This window comes from Microtus pennsylvanicus, chromosome 19 (assembly GCF_037038515.1).
Source record: "Microtus pennsylvanicus isolate mMicPen1 chromosome 19, mMicPen1.hap1, whole genome shotgun sequence".
Lineage (NCBI taxonomy): Eukaryota > Metazoa > Chordata > Mammalia > Rodentia > Cricetidae > Microtus > Microtus pennsylvanicus.
Window position 1 is genome coordinate 39881966 of NC_134597.1, and position 22265 is coordinate 39904230.

The 22265-nt window shown below is 43.5% G+C and overlaps 1 protein-coding gene across 3 annotated transcripts in view; it reads left to right on the forward strand.

The window, feature by feature from the left end:
* The window catches only part of Cntnap2 (contactin associated protein 2), a 2084252-nt gene that overhangs the window by 1800925 nt on the left and 261062 nt on the right, over positions 1-22265 (forward strand). For all 3 annotated transcript variants that reach the window (XR_012908553.1, XR_012908554.1, XM_075953824.1), the window contains exon 17: positions 9034-9252. Coding sequence is in view for 1 of the 3 variants with exons in the window: in XM_075953824.1 (XP_075809939.1) it covers positions 9034-9252 (219 nt within the window). In the remaining 2 variants the exon portion in view is untranslated. The remainder of the gene's footprint in view (positions 1-9033; positions 9253-22265) is intronic.

The window sequence follows — 22265 nt, forward strand, 5'->3', positions numbered from 1 at the left end:
TAAAATTAGAAAGGTTTTGCATTTTAAAGGCAGCAGTCCACCTCTGCCTGTCCGATGGCATCTCATTTTCATTCCCTCTTCTCTGCAGAGGCCTTTGTTTGTAAAGTTGGATTTTCAGCTATAAAAAAAAACTTAAAGGCTAAGATAGATGAAGAGAAATATTTCTCGTACTCAAGAGGTTATCAGGATATAGAAGAACTTAAAGCAAGTTTATAACATTGATTCTTAAGCTCTGAGCATTTCCTTGAAGAATTTCTAAAAAAATCTTCAAATAAATTTTCCTGGCTCATGTTCAATTTCAGATATGTTGAACACCTTTTTGTCTGGTGCAAATATGTATGGATGGCTTTAAAATTCTCTACATTCACAAACTGACCAAACAAAAAGAAAAACTGTTAGGATAAAAGCCAGTGAGGTAAAGTTAGTAAAGGAAAACCTCTAGACTTCCTTACTATGGAGCCTAATGGCTTACAGCCTCCATCCGCATCTAGTTAGCCAGGGTGAGACTGGAGGTCGAAGTATGTTCTCTGAAATCTTTAGTTTCTAATGTTATCAGGTGATGTGGGAGTGATTTCTTTCTAATCTGTTGCTTTCATTGGTTAATTAATAAAGAAACTGCCTTGGCCCATTTGATAGGCCAATCCTTAGGTGGGCGGAGTAGACCAAACAGAATGTTGGGAGAAAGAAGCCGAGTCAGGCAGTCGCCATGATTTTCCCACCAGACACAGAAGCAGGTTTAGATCTTCCCTGGTAAGCCACCTTGTGGGTTACACAGATTATTAGAAATGGGTTAGATCAATATGTAAGAGCTAGCCAATAAGACGCTGGAACTAATGGGCCAGGCAGTGTTTAAAAGAATACAGTTTCCGTGTAATTATTTCGGGTAAAACTAGCCATTCGGGCGGCCTGGCGCCAGGAACGTAGCCAGCCGCTCCTATTACTACAATCAGGCCCACCCATGGTGTGTCTCTGAATTGAAGTGTTGAGAATTTGGGGGTTATGCAGCTAGAACCAACTGACAAATGACAAAGACAAGCATTTCCATAAAGTCACACCCGCTCCTGACATCATTGGCAAGAATGGATTCCCAGCATGTCCCAGATTCTGTAGCTCTCTGGAATAGGTGTGGAACTCATAAAAAGCTGTTGTGCTCGGGGCTGCTGTACCTAGAAGGGAAGAATGAGGATGGAGACGCACAGAGAGTCCAGGAAACAGCCTCCGAGACTGAGCCTCTGGTCGCCTCCTCCCTGTAGAGTCAGGAACATATTTCCTTCCTGTAGTTGTGCGTGACAAAGCTTCCCTGAGCTTCCATGTTCCAGCCCCTCAGATGATGGAATTACCTAACCCAAAGTTACATTATGTTATATATATATATATATGTTATGAAGAAACTGGGGTCTCCTCTCAAAAATTATAGTCTTGTTAAGAAAAGAATTTAAGAACAGCCTGAGAAGGAAGCTTAAGGACAAATTTCTTAGAGTTTAAAAGGAAAACCCCTGGGCAGGCAAGCTGTAAATCTAGGCAGCTGCTCAAAGGAGGGAGACAGAGAAGCAGACTGAAAATCATATCATTTGTAAGTAGCCACATGGCAGAAGGAAGGGGAGATAATAGCACCTAAGGAAAAAAATGAGAAAGGACAGAGTGTCCCAGAAAATATGACCATGGTTTGACAAGTATTAAAAACAAAAAAGGGAAATATATATATATATATATATGTAAAAAGAAGAAAAGTTACCCTTTTCTGAACAGTTCAGAAAAGTGAGCAGTCTCAAGTCACATTATTCCATCCACATGGCTCCGGCCCTGTACATGACTACAAGTAGGGGTAGAAATCTAGGAAGGGGACGTGTATTACCATCATTGATGGAGTAACTATTCCTCCTAAGTCTTGAACATGGCTTACGGTGAATCAACCTTCCTGATGAGTGGTCCCTCAGCCAGGTGATTGACCAACCCAACAGGGATAACTCTGAAAGGAGGAGAGAATTCAATAGCACACCTCCATCCAGAAGTAGATTCTGTTCTTTTAGGAGGAAATTTTACATGAGGCAAGTCATTGCTCTCCAAGCACCGACAGGCAGTTTCTTCCAACAGATAGAGATGCTGTGTGGTGTTGGGGGCTGAGGGAATCTTCACCCAGTTACTTTGTGCTCTTAAGCATCTTAGCAAAGATGCTTGTGGAATCCCAGGAGCCATTCCATTCCAAACGTTCAGTGACATTGGAGATGCCTGGTGTTCCCTCTTTGGGTGCAGCATTACTATAAGTGATTGCCTCCTGTTCTTTCATTCATTCCTTCGCAAAATATTAAGTGTATGCTCTATGGCAAGCACTGTTCTGAGGAGAGAAAAATGACCCCATTAGAAAATCCTCTGCCTTACGGAAGTCACAAATGGGCACAGATCTGTTCTGTCAGATAGTTATACAAGCTATCATCTGTACAATCAAGGGAAAAGGAGTTGAGAGCTCTTTGCTATTTAACATGGTGTTGAAAGACAGCATTTTGAGTGTGGTGACTTGTGGGTAGAGAAGTAAAGAAAAGCTTACAGAACTACATCCGTAAAGGAAGGGCAAGCAGCACCGCCTTAAGGAAGGAGAAAAACTTCAGCTGTGGTTAAGGAGGAAGGAAGGCTTGCATGATGACAGTTCAACAAGTGGGGAGCAAGCATACTGAGCAGCAGGAGTTCTTTCAAGGTATTTGATAAGGAAAAGAAGAATTGAAACTGATAGGTAAATAAAAACAGGGGCTGCTTTGTGCTGATGAGGCTGTGCCGAGTAGAGTTGTGAGCATCTTCATGGGGAAGGCTGCAGCAAAGAGGGGATAATGGCTAGTGTGCGTCACGATGGAGGGGCGGCTGGCCTTAGGTGGAACCAGAGAGCCTCTTCACTGCTTTCTCCTTCTCTTCCTCTCTCTGAATCCCACAGTGACCTGACTTTTAGTCCTCCTGACCTTTCTCAAGTTTCTCATGAGTTTCTCAATTGTCTGTTGCACCAATGATCAGTTTCTTTGTATGAATCAGGTGAAGTTCCGCACAGGGGCACTCTTTGGAGTTCATTTTCCTACAGAAGAACCCGATCCCAGAGGTGGCCAGGCTATGTGCACCTTTCCCTGTCTTTTCTCTGCTCGCCGCAATTGATTTTTTGCGTCTGTTGTCTAAATGTTACCTCACCTGCTTGCCGAATTCAACCCAAGGGGCTGCCCTGTGGACCGGGTTCCATTTATCACTTAGTACTGTGAGTCTGCAGTCATTTGCTTGAGCAAAGGAACGCTAGAATGAGTTCGCACAGCGCCACCTGCTGGAATTAGACTTCAATGGCAGGAGAGGGAGCTGCAGTAAGAGCTGCCCACAGCTCTGTTCTTTCCGCTCCCTGTTTTAAGGTGCACAGAGCGGTGGCCCAGTTTTATCCACCTTCCTGCCACCTATTCTATTCCTTTGGCAGTATGCCACCTGGTACGCTTCTTTCAGTGTTTCTCTTTCCTCCCTGTGATGAAAACCAGCTGTGTTTCATTTATTTCTTAGAATCTCTTAGAGATTGTTCTAGAATGTAATTTGACAGAAGATTGTGGGTTTTCTGGATCAGTGGTTGTGGCCATGTTCTGGATACAAAGACTCTAAGGAAACTAAAGGAATCAGCTCACAACCACCTGTGACTCCAAAAACAGGGCCCTTGCCGCCTCTGCCCTCTGCGGGCACCTGTATTCACACGCACATAATCTTTTCGATCTGTAAAAAAAAAATATTTACCTATTAAAAAAGAAGAAAATCCTGAGCTCTGTAACTCTGGGAGTTATATGAGAGCTGGATATTGTCATCAAGGACAGGGAGAAATCCTGTTGCTCTCTCTGTTTCTCCTCAGTATGTCTGCTTGTGAAATGGTTTCACCGGTTTTAGCACACACAAACATCTACCTAACATCAAGGGGCAGGAAGTGAACTACTTTTCTCTTATATCTCTCATGAGCTAAGAAACCTCTCCCGGAAGATCCCAGTCGCGTTGCACTGACCAGGAGAGAATGATATACGTTCATCCTCAGTGGGCTTCTGGCAGGGAGCAAGACGATTCTCAGTCTTGGTATCTGGGATGGGGATCCCCCATCCCTCATTACCCTGAAGGCTCAGACTGAAACACATCCATTCTTTAAAAAAAAAAAAAAAACATCCAGAAGTAACTAATTGATAAGAGAAAATTCTGCCTGGTTCCTCCCACTCAGCCTGTTTTCTGAGCAGGGGGCATGGTGGCTTGTTCTTATGCATTTACGGTTATGAGGGTGGACAGAGAAAGGTAGAAGACAGAGAAGGTGCCTTCCCCCCAAGGCAGACGCTAGATTTGTCTCATGACCAGGATAATAATTTTTACCAGTGTCTCTCCAAGGCCCAAAATGAGGCAGGTTTGCTAACAGCGCCTTGAAAGGCCCAGGTTTTCTTAGTGCAGAGTCCTCCACTGTGCAGCAGGTAACTCGCTTCATGTGCAGCGCCCACCTGGCTGACCCTGGGACTTTGGGGTAGGAGCATGAGAAAGCAGGATGAGCCTGCTGTACTATTACCACAAACCCAGGAGCCCCTGCCTGCTTCATGAAACTGTGCCAAGCAACTTATTCGTTTTAAGAGAAGGAAATCAAAAACAAAACAAAAAACCTAACCAGTCTTCAACACTCCTGGCAAGGCAACCATTCACGTTTGCTGTCCGCATTCTTTCCAGTGAGTCATGCTATATGTGACCCAATCCTCACATCTTTATTATATAAGAAATCCTTTCCTGCAGATGGAGACAGACAGGACAGCTCTTCGGCCTCCAAGTGAAGACACACATTAACTGAGCAGTGGCACTGGCTCCGGGGTCTTCGCTGCTGCCTCTCTTTATTCGCTCACTGACTCTCTCTGTAATTATCTTTCTGGAAATGTCAGTTGCTCTCACCCAGAAGGCCAAGGGCAATCAGCCACAAACTGAATGCTCGAAGCTTTTAAAACAGACTGGCTGGCTGTCTAAGAGAAGGGATTTCTCAAAGGAGTCCCTTTCGTGGTGTCACGACAGCTGACATTGAGTGACTGAGAGGGAAAAGCCCTTCCCTTCACTTTCATCTTCTGCAGCAGAGCTGGAAGAGAAGGTCCTGGAACTGCATTATTAGTGACAGTCCTGGACTTGAGTCCCTCTTGCTGCACCCTCATGGGAGTGAGCAGCAATAGCCAGGTCCTGGAAAACTTTCTTTCTTCTCTAGATCAAAGGTTTGCTGTTAAGAGCACAAGGGTCATGGAAGAGCACAGGGGTCATGGAAGAGCACAGGGGTCATGGAAGAGCACAGGGGTCATGGAAGAGCACAGGGGTCATGGAAGAGCACAGGGGTCATGCATGAGTGCAGGGGTCATGGACGGGCACAGGGGTCATGGATGGGCACAGGGGTCATGGATGGGCACAGGGGTCATGCATGAGTGCAGGGGTCATGGAAGAGCACAGGGGTCATGGAAGAGCACGGGGGTCATGGAAGAGCACGGGGGTCATGGAAGAGCACGGGGGTCATGGAAGAGCACAGGGGTCATGGAAGAGCACAGGGGTCATGCATGAGTGCAGGGGTCATGGACGGGCACAGGGGTCATGGACGGGCACAGGGGTCATGGATGAGCACAGGGGTCATGGATGGGCACAGGGGTCATGGATGAGCACAGGGGTCATGGATGAACACAGGGGTCATGCATGAGCTCTGGGTTATGGATGAGTGCAGGGGTCACGGAAGAGCACAGCTCTCAGACCTCTTCAGAGAAGCTCCTTTGTATAGTGGATAGCAGTTAACTCAGACACTCTCAGCTGGTCAAATAGAGAGCAAAAGCGACCATGTGTGCTCATCCGTAAATGGGTATCTGTAACACAGCGTCTCCCCTCAAGACTTAGAACACATCACACAAGAGGGAGTGGGAAGGTTGTGAGGGTCAGCGGTTGGCGAGGACTGGAGAGAGAGTGTCTCCTGGACTTGACGGGACCATTGCTTTCATAGGCTCATAGCCGCTGTGTTTTCATGTGTAAAACCTGCACAAGCTCAAACCAGTCAACTTCCGAGCATGGTTAGGGAGTAACCCCAACTATCTAAGTCCCTGCCCCTCGCCGAGGAGGCACTGGTAGTTGATGGCTGCCTTGGGAGGGAGAGTCAGTTTGCTTTAGGGGTATGGTCCTGGTAAGTTGACCATGCTCCAGTTGGTGGATTATATGTATATTTTTAAAAACATAAAGCTGTTGACAAGGTACAATCAAAAAATCATTGTGTGCAGGTATGCAATTCTCAAAGAATAAATAAGACTAGTTCAAAAACAAAAGAGGATGGAATCAAGAGAATAGGCAGGGACCTATCATGACAAAAGGAGTGAAGAGGAAGGACATTGCCCAGAATCTGCTGGTGCTCAAGATTTCTCCAAATGGTGACAGTTTAAGACCCAGACAAGAATTTGTCATAGCAAAGGGGTAGAAGCTGAGGAAATTAGAGCAGCGTTTATCCCTTCAAGTTGAACCTGAGGGTTAAACTCAATCTATCACTAAATTCTATTTCCCTGATGGCAGTTGATTCCTTTAAAGTTAAACAGTCTTTCCCACTTAACCCAGAGCCCTCATCCTCCTGCTGTCCCGGCGACCCACATTGAGGAAGGCAGCTGCTCATGTGCACCACAGAAGCACAGATTTCCCCCATCCACTGTATCTGCCCCACCAAGAAGGATCTGGGAGGCTGCAGCCACGTGATGGTCTACCTGCATTTCCATCCTACTACCATGGCAACTGAGATGGGGTTATGCTATGTCTCTCACGATGATCCTGGAGGCAGGGGCTTCTAATTTGAATGAGACGTTTTTACTGGACTATGCATGGAATCACTGCAGGTGTTATAATGAAGGTTCTCTTTCTAATGGCAAGAAGGACCAAAATTCCTTGGTACAATTAGACTGATTAAATTGAGCTCTGTAACTAATATCCCTATAGCTCAATAAAATTACTACCACTTTCCCGGGACCCCGACACAGAAGCAGGGAACACGGGAGCCCCTGAGAGAATCTGGCCCACTGTGGTTTTTAAATTAGAAGTTTGATTGCTTGTGACACTGTCCCAAAGAAACTGAATTTTCCATTAGTCCTGGAAAAAAAATGACAGATATTTAATTAACCGGCTTAGAGATTAGGCAGAAGGCTTCTTGATGGATAGAGGGACGGATATCTCTGCATGCAAAGCCGGGGAAACCGCTGGTATACCACATCTTTAATGCTAAAAAGAATTCTCCAAGCCTAAGGGAATGCGAGATATGTGTGCTGCTTCAGCGAAAAGCTTCCTCCCCTGTCAGTCCTGAGAAAAAATATACATCCAAAACGTATTTATAAAGCCCTGGGTGGCCACTGAGGGAGCTCATACAAAGCTTAAAATTTGAAATAAAAAAAGCTACTTAGAACGAAATTTGACAAAGCAACCATCAAACCCATTCACCTATTGTCGAAAGGTGATTTGTTGCAAAACAGGGTTGACAGGGGAGATCTCTGCAAACAAGAATGATTTGTGGCCAGTGCTGGCAGGGAGGTGGTGAGCAGGATCCAGTTTGCAGCATCCTGCTGAGGCTGAGGGGCATTGTGCTACCAGAGAGCTATGCAGCCTTTGAGACAGCCACTAGTGGTCCAAATGAAATATGCTGGTCACCACCATTGCCTGAATAAAACTCATAACCCTAATGTTCAATAAGGACTATGAAGATTAATGAAATAATTTTGTAAGTTCTCTTAAAGCAATAGCTCTCAATTTTAGCTCCACAGTAATGTTTCCCAGGGAGCCTTTGGAAATACCAGTGTCTAGGCCAGGTACTGGAGTTTCTAAAGCACCCATACAGAATATAATTATATCATTTCCCCTTCCCTTTCTATCCTCCTACCCCTCCCAATCACACACAAAGCAAAATCCCTCTTAAATCCATGGTCTCTTTTTCTATAACTTTTATTGAGGGAGGGGGGATGTACATATATCCACTCACATACCTTCTGATGGGTCTGATTAATGTTGCTTGTCTGTACATGACTTCAGGGCTGGCCACTTGGTATTGGATACCAATTCGAAGCCTCATCCCTGGGGAAGACTGTTTCCACCACTCTCAACATACCCTATTTGACTGTAGTTCTTTGTCTAGAGGCGGGGCCCCATGAGGCATCTATTGGTGTTGTGATTGTTCAGGTTCTTATTAAGCAGCCGTATTATTGTCTTATCATAGGCATAGCTTCCCTGCCATTTCTAGGAGGCACACTTTTAAAACGGGCCTCTGGGTCCTCTGGCTCCTGTAATGTTTCTGCCCTCTTCTTCAATGCTCCCTGAACCTTAGGTGCAGGAGTTGTGTTGTGGACATATCAAGTGGGGCTGGACACCCCACCTCTTGCTACTCCCTGCATTTTGAACAACTTCTGGTTTTCTGCAATGTCCCCATCTGCCACAAAGAGAAGCTTCTATGATGAGAACTCTACTTGTCTGTAGGTGGAAGGGTACATAGTCAGAATGCAGTTAGCATCTGTGCTGAGCTAGTAAGGCAGCAATTTTAGCTCCACAGTAACATCTTGAGGCTCTGTTCAAGCTCTGAGACTTCACTAATGCTGGGTACTTTGCTGAACTTCCAGTACCAGTCATGATTTTCCATGGTTGAGCAGAAGTTAAGTCCAATAATTAGGGAGTTCTTGGTTGCCACTGAGATACGAGAGCCACCGCTGCACCTTTGTCAACGAGTACACCGTACTGCAAGTTTCACTGGGCTTCAGTGTTCTCATCTGGAAAGAGTTGATGGTGGTAACTTCTTAGAAATCTTCTAAGTCGTAAATAAGGAAATTAAATAAATGCATGCCCGGCACATAGAACCACTGCCCCTGCAAGAGCAATTTATTTCCTTCCTCTTGGTTAGTGAAAATAATGAATTCATATTTATCTTTCCTCCAGTGGTTTTGCCACTGACCTGTGTAACATTCCTCTACAATCTGCTGTTATTTGGTATCTGGGAGAAATATGCTCATGTATCTTTTATACTTTCTGCTCCTCCAGCTGCCACAGAAGTGTCCTTTTCATTTGATGTTGGAAACGGGCCAGTGGAGATTGTGGTGAGGTCACCTTCCCCTCTCAATGATGACCAGTGGCATCGGGTCACTGCAGAGAGGAATGTCAAGCAGGCCAGTCTCCAGGTGGATCGCCTGCCCCAGCAGATCCGAAAGGCCCCGACGGAAGGTCACACCCGCCTGGAACTCTACAGCCAGCTGTTTGTTGGTGAGTGGATTGAAAGATAATCACGATTTACCTCTCTGTTGGTTTTAGGAACCTTCACAAGGAAAAGACAAACACACAGCCTGTGGAGGAGTAGAGGTCCTTCTCCCATTTCTTCTCTAAGACAGACAGAAGAATGAGATAGAAACTGGATGCCCAGATCTAGTTCCATGTCCCATTCCCCAACCATAATGTCCTCAGCTAAAAACATCAGAGAGTAGGCAGAGAAAATTTGCAGGGTTTCTCTAGTTTCTGAAACTTTAGACTTATGATTTCAAAACTGTATGATTTTATGTTTAATAGAACTTAAGCAAGGGAGGGAAGGAAGGAAGGAAAGAGAAGGGAGATAGATGGATTCTATAAGCTCAACTTTGCTTAAAATGATAAAGAGAATTAAAGCAAGAAAAGAAAAGAGAAAGAGCCAAGCTTAAATTTGCCTTAAAAGATAAACAGGAATTCATTCTTTTCTCTGCCCAGGGATCTAGGCAGAAAATAGTGACCCTCTTCATGAAAAAGAGGTTGATGTTTAATACAGCAGAGAGAGAGAAAGACAGAGAGAGAGAGAGCAAGCTATAAGAAGACAGGACCCAGCCACCCAGCCTAATCCTCTTCAACAGTAGTTTTGCTTTTGAAAACTGAGAATTTCATACATGAATACAATGTGTTTCTGACCATTCCACCTTCATTTCCTCTCCTCCAATTTCTCTCATATTTTCCCATCTCTTTTTCTTTCCCAAACCCACATGTTCTTTTTTAAACATAGTGAGTCCACTTAGTGCTGCCATGGATGTAGGGCCAACTGCTGCAGCTGGGAGACCTATCTGGGGCCACATCCCTGGAGAAACTGACTCTCCTCACAGCAGCCAACAATTAGCAATAGCTTGTTAGCTAGGGAAAGGACTTGCTGGCCGCTCCTTTATTTGTGCTGGGAGTTCTGGCCGTATCCTGCACAGGTCTTGTGCCTGAGTTCATGTGTCCAACAGCCCTGGCATAGCTGTAAAATGCTGTTTCACTGAAGTCATCCACCACCTCTGACCCTCAGTCTTTCAGTCTTTCACAATATCGCTGAGCCAGGATTTCTGCTTTTAACATACTCCTGGTTAACCTAAACTGACTTCAAGGCGATAACTCTTCACATGGCTAGTCGAATTTTTGATATTTTCATCTAATACCACTCATACTTTAGGAAATTAGCAATATTCCTTTAACTGTATAAAAAGAAACTGAGTTTGAAGAGCTTGGCAGATATGAACCAGATTAGACTCCCTCTCTGGATTCCGTTGTTCAATTCTTTCACCTGTAGCAATCATGCATCAAAAAAACATAGGTATGACCCAGCTGCTGGTCAGTTCATCACACCTATCTCCTGGTAGAAGAAACTCATGAAGGGTTAGTTGATGTTAAGATAGGCCAGAGCCCGTAAAACTCTTCCACGATTGTGTTCTGATACATGAAAAATATTAGAAATCCATTTTTTAAAAAAGATAAAATTAGCTACGCACTCCTTTCAGACTACAGGACGAGGGTGATCGAAAATGAACATTGAAAATGAGAGGTGAACAAGCTGCCTCAGTCAGAGACCACTGAAGAAGTGATGTTTTAAAAGACCAGTTATGTCACTTCCCATATCCGCCTGGAGGACTCTGGGTCAACATTCCGTGAATTACCTATGTGTATTGTCGCACTATCTACTATAGGCAAGTTACAGAACCAGCAGTATACATCAACAGGTGGACAGAAAATGTTGCGTTCATACATTTCAGAGATTTTTTAAGCCATAAGGAACAACAAAATTGTGTCAGTTACAAGAAATGGATACAATGAAGGTGGTCATATTAAGCAAAATACATCAGACACAGATAGACAAATACCATGTTTTCTGTCATTTACAGATCATATATTTTGTAGAAAAAAATCATTTTTATAGATCTGACATGAAAACAAAACCTAAGTCTGTCGAGGGAAATGAGTAGAAATCGTAGGATGGAGCGAGAGAGGAAAGAGAAAGCAGAGTGAGCACAGCCAGGGTGCATGATCGACTTCATGGAACCTATGGCTATGCACAGTGAATATGCTCCAGTTTTTAAAAGCCCCCAAACTCACTGGGAACCCAGCACATTCCAGTCTTTCCCTCGAGCGGTATGTCACAAATTATATATTTTCCTTTGCGTTAGCTAAATAAAGAATCTATTGAATCCCACTACAGACAGTGAGCACATTTTTCTTCATCAGTATGTCATGCCCTGATGACCTGATCCAAACTTCTTCCTAAATTCTACCCATCCCCAGAATGCTGGGTATCATCTGCTTGAGTTTCATCATAACAGGACTCTACTTGGCTCAACTTTCTGAGCTTTCTCCTGAATGGAGAAGTCCAAGGCTAGCTTTATCCCTTTCTTCCCCCTCACTAGAGATGCCAAGAAGAACACTAGAGACCTGGTAAGGTTGTAAAATGAAAGCTAACTGTAATATTTACTGTGAAGATAAGCTGGTTCATTTGAAGATCACGATCTAAGAATAATTTATTAGAAGAGAAGAGAGATGGAGGTGAAGTCTGCTTTTCCCGCAGCACTGAAATATAAGGGACAGGCAGAATAAAAATCTTGCTAGAATAAAGAAAAGACACAAAGAGTTCTCTAAATAAAATGAGGAGACAGTAATGTCTCCAGAGGAGAAATTTTATGAAAAAGACAGTATCAAATAATATCAAGGACCATTAATTTTTTAAAGCTAGATTCTTTGGATCCAGCAGTGATGAAACCATTGATGACCTTACAAAGAGGAGTTCCCTGAGAGTGCACTAATGTGATGGGTTATAATGTATTGTCACCTGGTAACAAAGGCTAAGTCCCCAGTTCTAGTTTTTAATTTCCCGTTATCTTAGAGGTGGGCACAAAGCCCATCTCCCAGCTGTGGACTAGCTGAAGCAATCCAGGGACTATTTTTCTACAGTAGAGGCCCAGCCCAGGGTCAGCAGAGAGGAGGAGGAGGAGCACTGTCCCCAAAAGAAGGACACATTTTACAGCTCTGAAGTCAGCAAGTTCAGCCTTAGTCTCAGTTCAACTCTAATAAAAACTTAAATTTTTTTTCACTTTACCAACTACCACCACCTCCCCTATCTTTTCTCATATGCCTAATGAAAGAGTTAGATAATTTACACCCAAACCTCTTTCCACTTTAGACACTTATGTGCTTAGTAGGGGTTGACCACGGCCTGGGTGGCTAAGTGACCAGCTTTTCCTACAAGGTTATGTGGTTACAAACGTGGGCTTTGAATCTTACCTCTGCCTCTTGTCAACTGTGGAGACCAATGATAAGCCATGTAATAGCTGTGTGTTTAATGGGATACAGTTTCTGTGACTTGGGATTCAATGAGGTTATTGCATATACATCTCTTAACATGAATGACACTTGGAATACAGTCAATACAGCTTTTATATGAAACGTTTTTCTTTACACCCTTTACTTCTTACTCCCTCCATTTTCTACACACACACACACACACACACACACAGACGCACGCACGCACGCACGCACGCACGCGCGCGCGAATTTAAAGGAACCTCTAACTAGCTCAGTCTCTTCCTTCTCAAAACACTGGCTAGAGATGGGATCTTCCCACAGTGCCTGCCCCAGCAGAACACACTCGTGCGGAAATGTCCCTCAAGCACTTCACCTGCAACAGTGACAGTGGCCATAGAGCAGCAAGCTAGGGCCCAGGGCTTCCCTCAGTAGGTCGGCAAAGCACACAACAATCTATCAGAAAAGTTCACCCCAGTGTCACTGAGTGCAGTTAAGACATGGGGCAGCATCGCCAGTATGCTCCCTCGGAGATCCCGGGAAGAAGCGCTTTGACACAACTTAAGTTTGAAAGAGTCAGAGGGGAGTTCTTAGCTTCCTACGCAGAGTGGATGCCTCACTCCATCACTCCCCGTGCTACGAAATCCAGGTTCACATCTTTTCTTTTTTTTAAGCAGCTGGAGAAACAGAAACAACGTGCTTTCACTGTGCAGCTAAATATCACTGGAACCTGGCATCCCAAAAGCGGGTCATCTGGAGGAGATAAGAATCCAGCCATCGTTCTGGTCTAGTAGAAAAGTGTGAGGGAAAAAATACTAAAAGTTGTGCAAGGAGGAAAAAGCAGTTGCTCGTATTTCTTCTGAATAGTGTAAGAAACCTTCCCCCATTTTTCAATGCAAACTAAGGAGCTAGCATGACCTGGCAGGTATATTTACATCGTACGCATGGTAAATAGAGCCTCATCCACGCTGAGTGTCCAGACCTCAGTCCTGCACCAAATTCATAAGACTAGAGCTTTCTGAAGGAGACAAAAAAATAGCAAACATCATACCCATGCTGTTATCGGAACGTGAAGGAGGCTAGGTCAGCCCAAGTGCACCAGCACAGAGAAGAATCAGAGTCTGAAGTTCATGCAGCCAGGACCCCAGTGGCAGCTGAGGAGAAAGGAGGTGTGTGTTGGGCTCCAGTATGAAATTCCACCTTATGGCCCTATTGACAAGTATATGGCATAGAAGGGAGATAAGTAGGCTTGTTAGGATCCAGGCTGGGAAATAGGTCGTCCTTCAGTCCACAAGATACATGATCCACAGTAGGTGACTCTCAAGCACAAGTTTAATGAGGAAGTCAGAGAGAGCTGAAATCTCCTTTACTAAGCTTCGGGTAGACATCAACTGCTTCTAAAGTGGAAGGCTGGGTTCGTTTAACTGATAATCAATGTTTAGTCTCAAAGCACATAGCTCAGACTGCCTCAAAAGTTAAATGGTAGCATCTCTGTGAAAGATGTGGCCCAAAGGAGCTGAGAAATCTTTCTTAGACCCCAAGTTCTTTTGAGCTATATGAGGAATCCAACTTAATACATGGTGGGGGAGCCATTATCTACAGAAAAACTCTTAGGAATGCCCCTTCCTCCCCAACAGTATGAATCTACTGCCCTCTCCTACCTGATTGTGCAAGTTCACAGAAAAGCCAAGGTTCATTAAACAACGTGTAAGTCAATGAAGACTAGAGTCCTTAGAAAGCTCTCTGAGCTCAGCTTGGCTGACAAGGCCATAAAACAGCCCAGATTCCTCCAACTCAATAACAGGGCTTGTTTGGTCAGCTGTTCCTCAAGCATCTACATTCCAAATTCACAGATGGATAACTTCAGAGCCATCTGAATGCCAAGTAATTGAGAGAGCAAAGAGAAAGTCAACAAGGGGGGGTCACAAAATGGGAAGTTGGGATTCCAGTCATGAAGCGCACCCAAATCTGTGGATGATCAAAATGGCCATCTCTCAGACTTTAAAAGTTTACAGTTAAAAATAAATGTATATTGTGTCTAAATTGTAGTAATTATACTATAAGATATACTCATACCCCTATTTCTGCAAACCTGGCTCAGTAACAACAATGTGAGTGTTAGCTAAGAGGTCCAGGATGACATCTCAAGGCCAAGATCAATGCATGCTTTACTGTATTTCAGGACTGTGCAAAGTAGAAGCCATTGCTGCTTTCTGCTTCATTTACATAGGAAGAAGCTAAAGCTAAGGGTTAGTTAACTCACCTAAGGTCATATATGCCAGGTGAAAGACAGGAGGAGATCTGATTCCAAATAGTCTGACCAAAAATTCAACCCTTACCAATTCACCTTGTCAAGGCCAAGGTCATACTTGGCAAAGATTTCCAGGCAAGGAGGACTCTACAGAGGCCATTTCCATGGTAAAGGCTCAACTCCACCCCAAGGAGAACAAGAGAGATTTATTCATATGTGGGTTGGATTTTGTTTTCCATTCTATTTAAAGATCCATACCCGCACATGTTTCAGCCTTTTAAAAAATAGAGATAGGAAGGCTCATGGGCTGAACTTTCTCCCATCTTCCTGGGTTGGATAGTTTTATAACTTGAAACAAGGGATCATTGGTAAGTCAGGCTTCTGACCGCCCAGAAAGATAAGGACATGTGATATCACCTTCATTGATGTTTAAATTTCAAAGAATGGCACCAGAGAAAGACATTCTTGAGTTGCAAAACTCTTCCTACAATGACTTTTAAAAATTCTCAAGGCAAAAAGATAGGGAAAAAATAACAATTACTGCAAGATGTTTAAAGAAAGCATGCTTAAAATAGACATGAGAAGTCTAAAGTCAGTTCAGGCGAGCAGGAAGTAAGTGGAAGCCTCCTAGTGAGAATTCTTCATCTGGGATAACACTGTGGCCCAGTGAGCCTTTGGTAATGTGTGGCAAAGGCAGGTGCTCTCTGCAGCTATTGGCAGCACAAGCCAAAGCTTCCCATGGCTCAGAGAAAAATCCACCCTAACCACACTTTCTATACCCCAAAGGCAGGGAAACACTACTCTTGGTTGGTTATGGAGTCTGTAGTAGGAGCTTGGACTGAACAGGGACAGGGAGTCAGGCTGGGGATGAGGCAGCCCTGGCAGCTATTTTCTGAATTGCAAAATTCCAACTGGAAGAGGCCAAGACTGGCAGAGGATCACTGTCAGCCAGAGGGATGGGTCAACAAAAGAACATCAGACAAGGGCAGTTCTCTTCCTCTCCTCTGACGAGACTCCTCACACGAAGCTCTCCATGATGTAGAAATAAGTTCTTCCTTCCTCTTCTCCCTACTTCCCCTTCTTCCTCTTTCTCTCCCTTCTTTCCTACCCTCCTTTCTCATATCTTATCACTAAAGCCCATACAAAGACTGTCTAAGTCTGCATGGATCCAAATTCTGCATCACATCCTTCTGGTCTCTTGCCTCTTTGAAATAATTGTTTCCATGGATTCCAGGGCTTGTGCTCTCTTGCTTTTCTTCTTTTTCGTTAGCTACAGGTCAGTCTCTGCTGCATCCTCTTCCTCACTTGCCTAGCAAATGTTGAAGTGTCTTCTCAGTCCATACAATCTCCTATAAAATCCTATCCCATCTAATGTCTAATGGCTCAAAATAGGATTTAAGCACATTGACTTAAATTTAAATCTTCAGACCTAGCTTTTCTCAGGAACTTTGGATCCACTTAACTACCTGGCATCTCGATGTAGCTTTCTAGCATGCATCTCAGAATGAACATGGCAATAAAGAATCTTGATGTTTACACCAAGCCTCTTCCACCCCCAGCCTCCCTTGTCTCAGTAAATAGCATCACCATGCACACCTTTTTTGTTAAGTCCGGAATTTGGAATTAACCACAATTCCCTTCTTTTCTTTCCTTCTTCTCTTTTCCCTCATCACTCACCATCCAATAGTATCTCGGGGACTTTTCCTAGATTGACACCCTTGTATGCATTGCCATCTATTGCTACTAGTCACCACCCTCCTCAAAACCATGGCCAAGCCTTGCTTGGATGACAGCAGGAAGGACCTATCTGCTCTCCACAGACTTGGTACTTTTCTTTAACATGTTTGCTATAAAGCTTGTTCTTGCATTGTAGCATCCCATTGCATCCCAAACATCGGTCAAGCTGGCTTGTTCTTGTCCTTCTCTAAGCCTCTGTCACTTCCCTACAGAAATGTTCTCTGATCACACCATCCGAAGCAGCCAATCATTGCTGTGTCCAATTTTCCTTAGGGTTTGTCATGCATGCCTGTTTGTGTCCCTTTCCTAGAAAGTAGGCTGTATAACCCCAGGGTCCTGCTCATCATTGGGTAGTGGTTTCCCAAAGGATAAATATTCATGGAGTTGACAGCTGAATGGGGACATACACATATATATGGTTCTCTATATATCTCTGAATTAATATCCATATTTAAAGCGAAGTCATCCTATTTCCCAAATAGTTTTCCACATAATCTTTCTCTAAAATTCTTTTCTTAAAGATGGTTGTTATTTACCTTCTTTGGCAACACCGTTTCCACTAAGTATCACAGACTGAAAGCAGGCACGACAGAGGTCAAAAAAAAATAAATAACTAAATCTGCAGAGAAAGTCAAAATATTATGAAAGACACCATTTCCCATCAGCTTAGACCTTACAGTTTTCAATCTTTCTAGTATCAAATTGAGGTCTTGCCTGTTTGGCATTAGCTGAGATATTGACTGAGAGCCCGGGGCAAACATTTCGCCGCAGTTCTGTGTAACTGGTCTCAGGCTTGCTTGTTCATAGGTAGGGATTGAAAATTGATGTATTGACTAGAAACCAGTACTAACAGCAACATTGCTAAAGAAAATCTGACCGATAGTAATAACTATATAAAGTCAAGAAATGTGTGCAAAGCAAATATACAAATAAGTGGCAAATGTCCCTCGTGGGATGGCTGCTGTCTCAGTCCGCCAGCAGCACCCTTACTCCACTCTTGGCCGCACTCTGCCTGGCTATGCTCCTCCCTATAGAATTTCCCAGCCTCAGAGGCTACAGCCAGCAATTACTCTTCTCAATTAATAGTCATCATGTGAATTTCCTACCTTTTGCTCTTTAATGATCATTAACTTTTGCAATTCCAGCTATCTATAAAATTACAGAATTTTAACAAATGGTATGAATTATGATAGCTACAAGGCTTACTCAAAAAAAAAGAAAAAAAACCTATGCTCCTAACATCAGAAAACTGATAGTTTTCTTTGACTCTTTTCCAAGCCTCAACCACAAGGCTGTATTCGTGAAGCTGAGCTATTTATTTCTAGGGAAGAAGCTGTGTGAAAAGATATTGTTGGAGAAATATTTCAAGCCTACTGCTTAGAATTAATGTATGGCTCAGCCTCTGTGTGAAGTAATTTTTGGGCAACAAGAACCATACTTCAGGGACTCTGAATTTCTGGGATTCTCTTCAAATTCCTCATGGCTTTTAAGATAGTCTGATCCGAAGAGGGAATCTTAAAATACAGAGACCAGTTTTGTAATCAATACCAGGGAGAAAGGGCACTTTCAGTAAGTTTATCACACAATTTATGATATGCATTTTTTTAGTTCTTCCAATCAAGACTTAACCAAACTTTATAATGATAACTGTCTGTGATTGTTTGAATTAAAATGCCCCTCATGGGGCCATAAAGAGTATCATTATTTTAAAGGATTGTGGCATGTGGCCTTGTAGGAGGAAGTGTGTCACTAGGAGTTGGAAAAACAGGATGGGCCTTGAGATTTTAGAAGCTCAAGTCAGGCCCAGTGTCTGTCTGTCTGCCTGCCTGCCTATCTGTCTGTCTGTCTGTCTCTTCCTCCTGCCTGCCAATCTAGTCATAAAATCCTCAGCTACTTCTCCAGCACCATGTCCACCGGAATGTCTCCATCTTTCCTACCATGTCAATAATAGAATGGGCTAAACCTTTGAACTATAAGCCACCCCCAATTAAATGTTTTCTTTTATAAGAATCGCCATGGTCATGGTGTCTCTTCACAGCAATAGAATATTGACTAAGACACTGTCTTATAGGAGAAGATGTTTTTAATTATACCAATAACCGATACTGAATGAATACATACACACAGCCCACAGTTTAGCGATGCTCTTTTTACTAGTCCTACCTTCTGGTTGTCAGGATAGTTTCCCAGCACAAGCTCCTCTCTCGCTCCTCTCTTCTATAATGAGCCTCATGTTCATTTAATGGTCCTTTCTTCACATCCTGACAGTATACCTCTCTGCCTTGATTTTCACTTATTATTTCCTTTAGTTTTTAACTATTCTAAAGTATCTTCTCTGTCTATTACCGTGTGAGTATGTTTCATGTGTAGCATTCTAATCCCACCGTGTGTGTGTGTGATATGCATGTATGTATTTTTCAAACATGTGTCTATATTTCTGAAAACTGATAGCATTGGCTTTGTGTGCCGTACCTCATATGATGAATTACTATAAACTCCTCTCGACTTCTTACTTTCCCACTCAGCCTTATGGTTTTATGACCAATTTATGTAATTCTATGAATACCGAATGCATCATGATCCATTATGTGTGCAGACCCCATGTAACTTGGTCTATCCCATAATGATTACTACCTCGACTTCCCCCCACCCTCTCCTACCATAAGGAATCCTTATCTGTATAATTCTATGCATGCTTTCTGTCACCTGAGTGAGACTTCTGTGTGTTATTTTGCTAGTTAAACATCATCCATTGTCTTCTTGACATTGTACTAGTTGCTCGTGCTGGTCTCTGATTTCCATCTCTTGCCCTATGATGTTTTTCAAGTGGTTTGTTTCTTCTCTGGGCAGGATCCATGAGCCTTCTTGTTCCTAATAAACAATAAGTCATTTTTGCATTTAGTCTAATATATCTCTTAGATATCATATTGTAGAACCTCTTGAGAAATCAAATTTGGAAATGTCTGTCTGACTGATTATTAGGGTTATTTTTGCACTTATACTTTTTTATGCACTGTTTCTTTGCTTATTCCATACTCCAACCCACTCTCTGTGAATAAGATGACCATAACACTGCCAGTCCAGAAGTTGGACACTCTGCTTTCATTTCTCTGGCAGCTACTCCTGCCCTACTAGCGGCTATACTATTTGTTTTGTTGTGTTTTATGATATGGTTTCACTCTGTAGACCAGGCTGGGATTAAACCCCAAAATGGCCAGAAGGAAGTTTCAACTTCCAGTTCAATGGGGTGTTTGTTGTGGCTTCTGGTGGGAGTGCTTCCCGCTCTGGAACCAAAACTTCTAGGCAGAACTAAAGATCATGGAAACAAGAAGCCAAAATTGTCCTAATGCTTTCCTAGAGATGGCAGTGAGTGGAATTATTTCCCCTTCCCACCCCTTGATTCCTGGACCTGTGGATCCTGGCTATGGGAGAAGTTGTGTCATACACTGGCACCAACTCAAGGCATCCACTCCTTTCCGGAGAACCCTGTCCTAGCTCTCCAAGCTGCTGCCACCTAATTGGTGCTGTAACTGTGTCTTCAAGAGACCATTCCATTTCTCTGTTAGGCCAGCTGCTCCAGGACTAAAGGGAACATGGAAAACTAGTATATTCCATGATAATGAGCCCACTGTCACACTTCTCTAGCTATGAAGTGAGTTCCTTAGTCAGAAGCAACACTGTGTGGGATCTATGAATGACAGGGATAAAGCATTCTGTAAGTCCGCAGACGGTGGTTTCGGCAGCAGCATCTTCAAGCTTGCATCATTGCTACTCTGCTGGTCCATAGTTCAGATGCCCATTATTTAATATCTATTTCTCTGCTCTTTCAATGGTTTCGCTTCTGAAAATACAGATGGAGTTGAGTGTGGCTATTCCATCTTGGTGCTTGCTGTTTGTTCCTGAAGATTTCGTCACTTTTTCTTGTGAGCTTAGGTCAATGCCTTTGGGATAACCTTACCAAATGCTTCTGCCACTGTCTGCCTCAGGGAAAAGATCAGGATCTCAGGATCCAAAGCTGTCTCTCCTAAATGATGAGTGAGGGTACAAAGAAGGCCCCTGCCTCGGGACAGGGAACTCCTGATGTTCTGATCCTCCTCCAGCTTTGCACACCCGTGTCACTCCAGTCCCCCAATTCAGTCTATTCTACTCAGGCAAGGGACAGCCACTTTCTGGTACAATCTGTTTTTAAGCCACTTAGTGTGTCTACATGAGCTAACTCTGTCCTCTCACTACCTGCTCCCTCATCTCATAGGAAGCATCTCATTATGACATCAAAGAGCTAGATTCAAAAGACGACCAAATCCAATAGTGTTTCACTTTCCTTGACATCTCTTATAAGTAAATATTTTATAACTTTACCCCCTTGAAATCCAGGCCTTAAAACATTCTGTTCTCTCAGCTTTTCTGTTAAGCCTTCATTCTCATCTTAATCCCTAAGCGTCCAGTCTTTATCCTCTACTCTCTTAGCCCTTGTGTCCAGAAGGACCAATTATCAAAGCAGTGATGATTCCTCTCAACTCACTCAGTCCTGCCTTGGCCTAGACTCGTCCCTGTAAAGATGTGTGTGAAGTTTGGTTCTTGGGGTAAAAAAACAAGTTGGTGCCACCAACTTGAACAGCACAAAGGATTCTTTACTCTGGAGCGAGAACGACTGTGTGTTATCATTTTAAACAAGTACTTCTAAAGATGGCTAATAAAAATGGAGACAGACAGACAGAAGGAAAGACATTAGAAATATTAAGATCAGAAATAATATGTGTTGTGTATCAAACATGAGAGCTCACCAGCTTGTCACACAACATGTACAAGAACATACAGATATTTATAAACGAAATATTTAGAGTTCTCAGCGGTTTAAGTTCCATCTTGCATTGAAATTTACTAGAATATTTGTCACAATCCAGAATGTGGATCTCAGTAGGAAGATCCTGTCCTCTCTCCTATCCCCAAGCGTATGGCAGAGAAATAGGGTTTGCTGCAGAGTTCAGAGCAATGGCCTCTAAACTTGATACATCACTTCTGCATACAGAAAGATAACTGCACTCGGTGGCCAAATGGCAAATCCATTCGGCAATAGTAGCATTCAGCTTTTAATTTAGAATAATTATGAGGTCAGTGATGACCTTATCAAAATATCCCTTTGCTTGATCTAGAGGTGGACTCTAACATCCTCATTCCTAGCTCCAGATTTAGAGGATCGTGTTTCTACTGTCACTTCGAACTGTCCCTATGGCTTTTCAGACAGCGTCTGGCAAGTGGGTCTCCGGTACTAACTGCATTGCCATCGTTCTCCACACCTAAGCAAAGCAGTGCCCAGGAACGCGTCAGAAGCGGGGGACAGAAGACAGGAGCAGCAGCATGGGCAGAGTGCAGATTGCCCGGCTGTGAGTCTAGCTATAGGTGACAATGAAGGAATGAACTCTCTTGGCCTCAGTTTCCCCATCCATTAAACAGGGATCACAATCCAATTTATCTCTGTGAACTGGAACACGTGAAGTTGGGCTAGTCTGGCACGGCCACTATTAGCTTTGCATTAATCTGGGATGGTCAGTATTTCCTCATAGCCCTGTGTCCAGGAGCTCTAAGACCCATCTTCAGTGCAGAGCAGTACATGCGTAGACACATCTGATTGTTGGCTCCTACTAGACAGCTCACACGCCATCAGTATTTTAGATTTTGTCCTCCTAGTTTTGCAGTCCTGAGTCACATATTCTGTGCATTTCTCGTT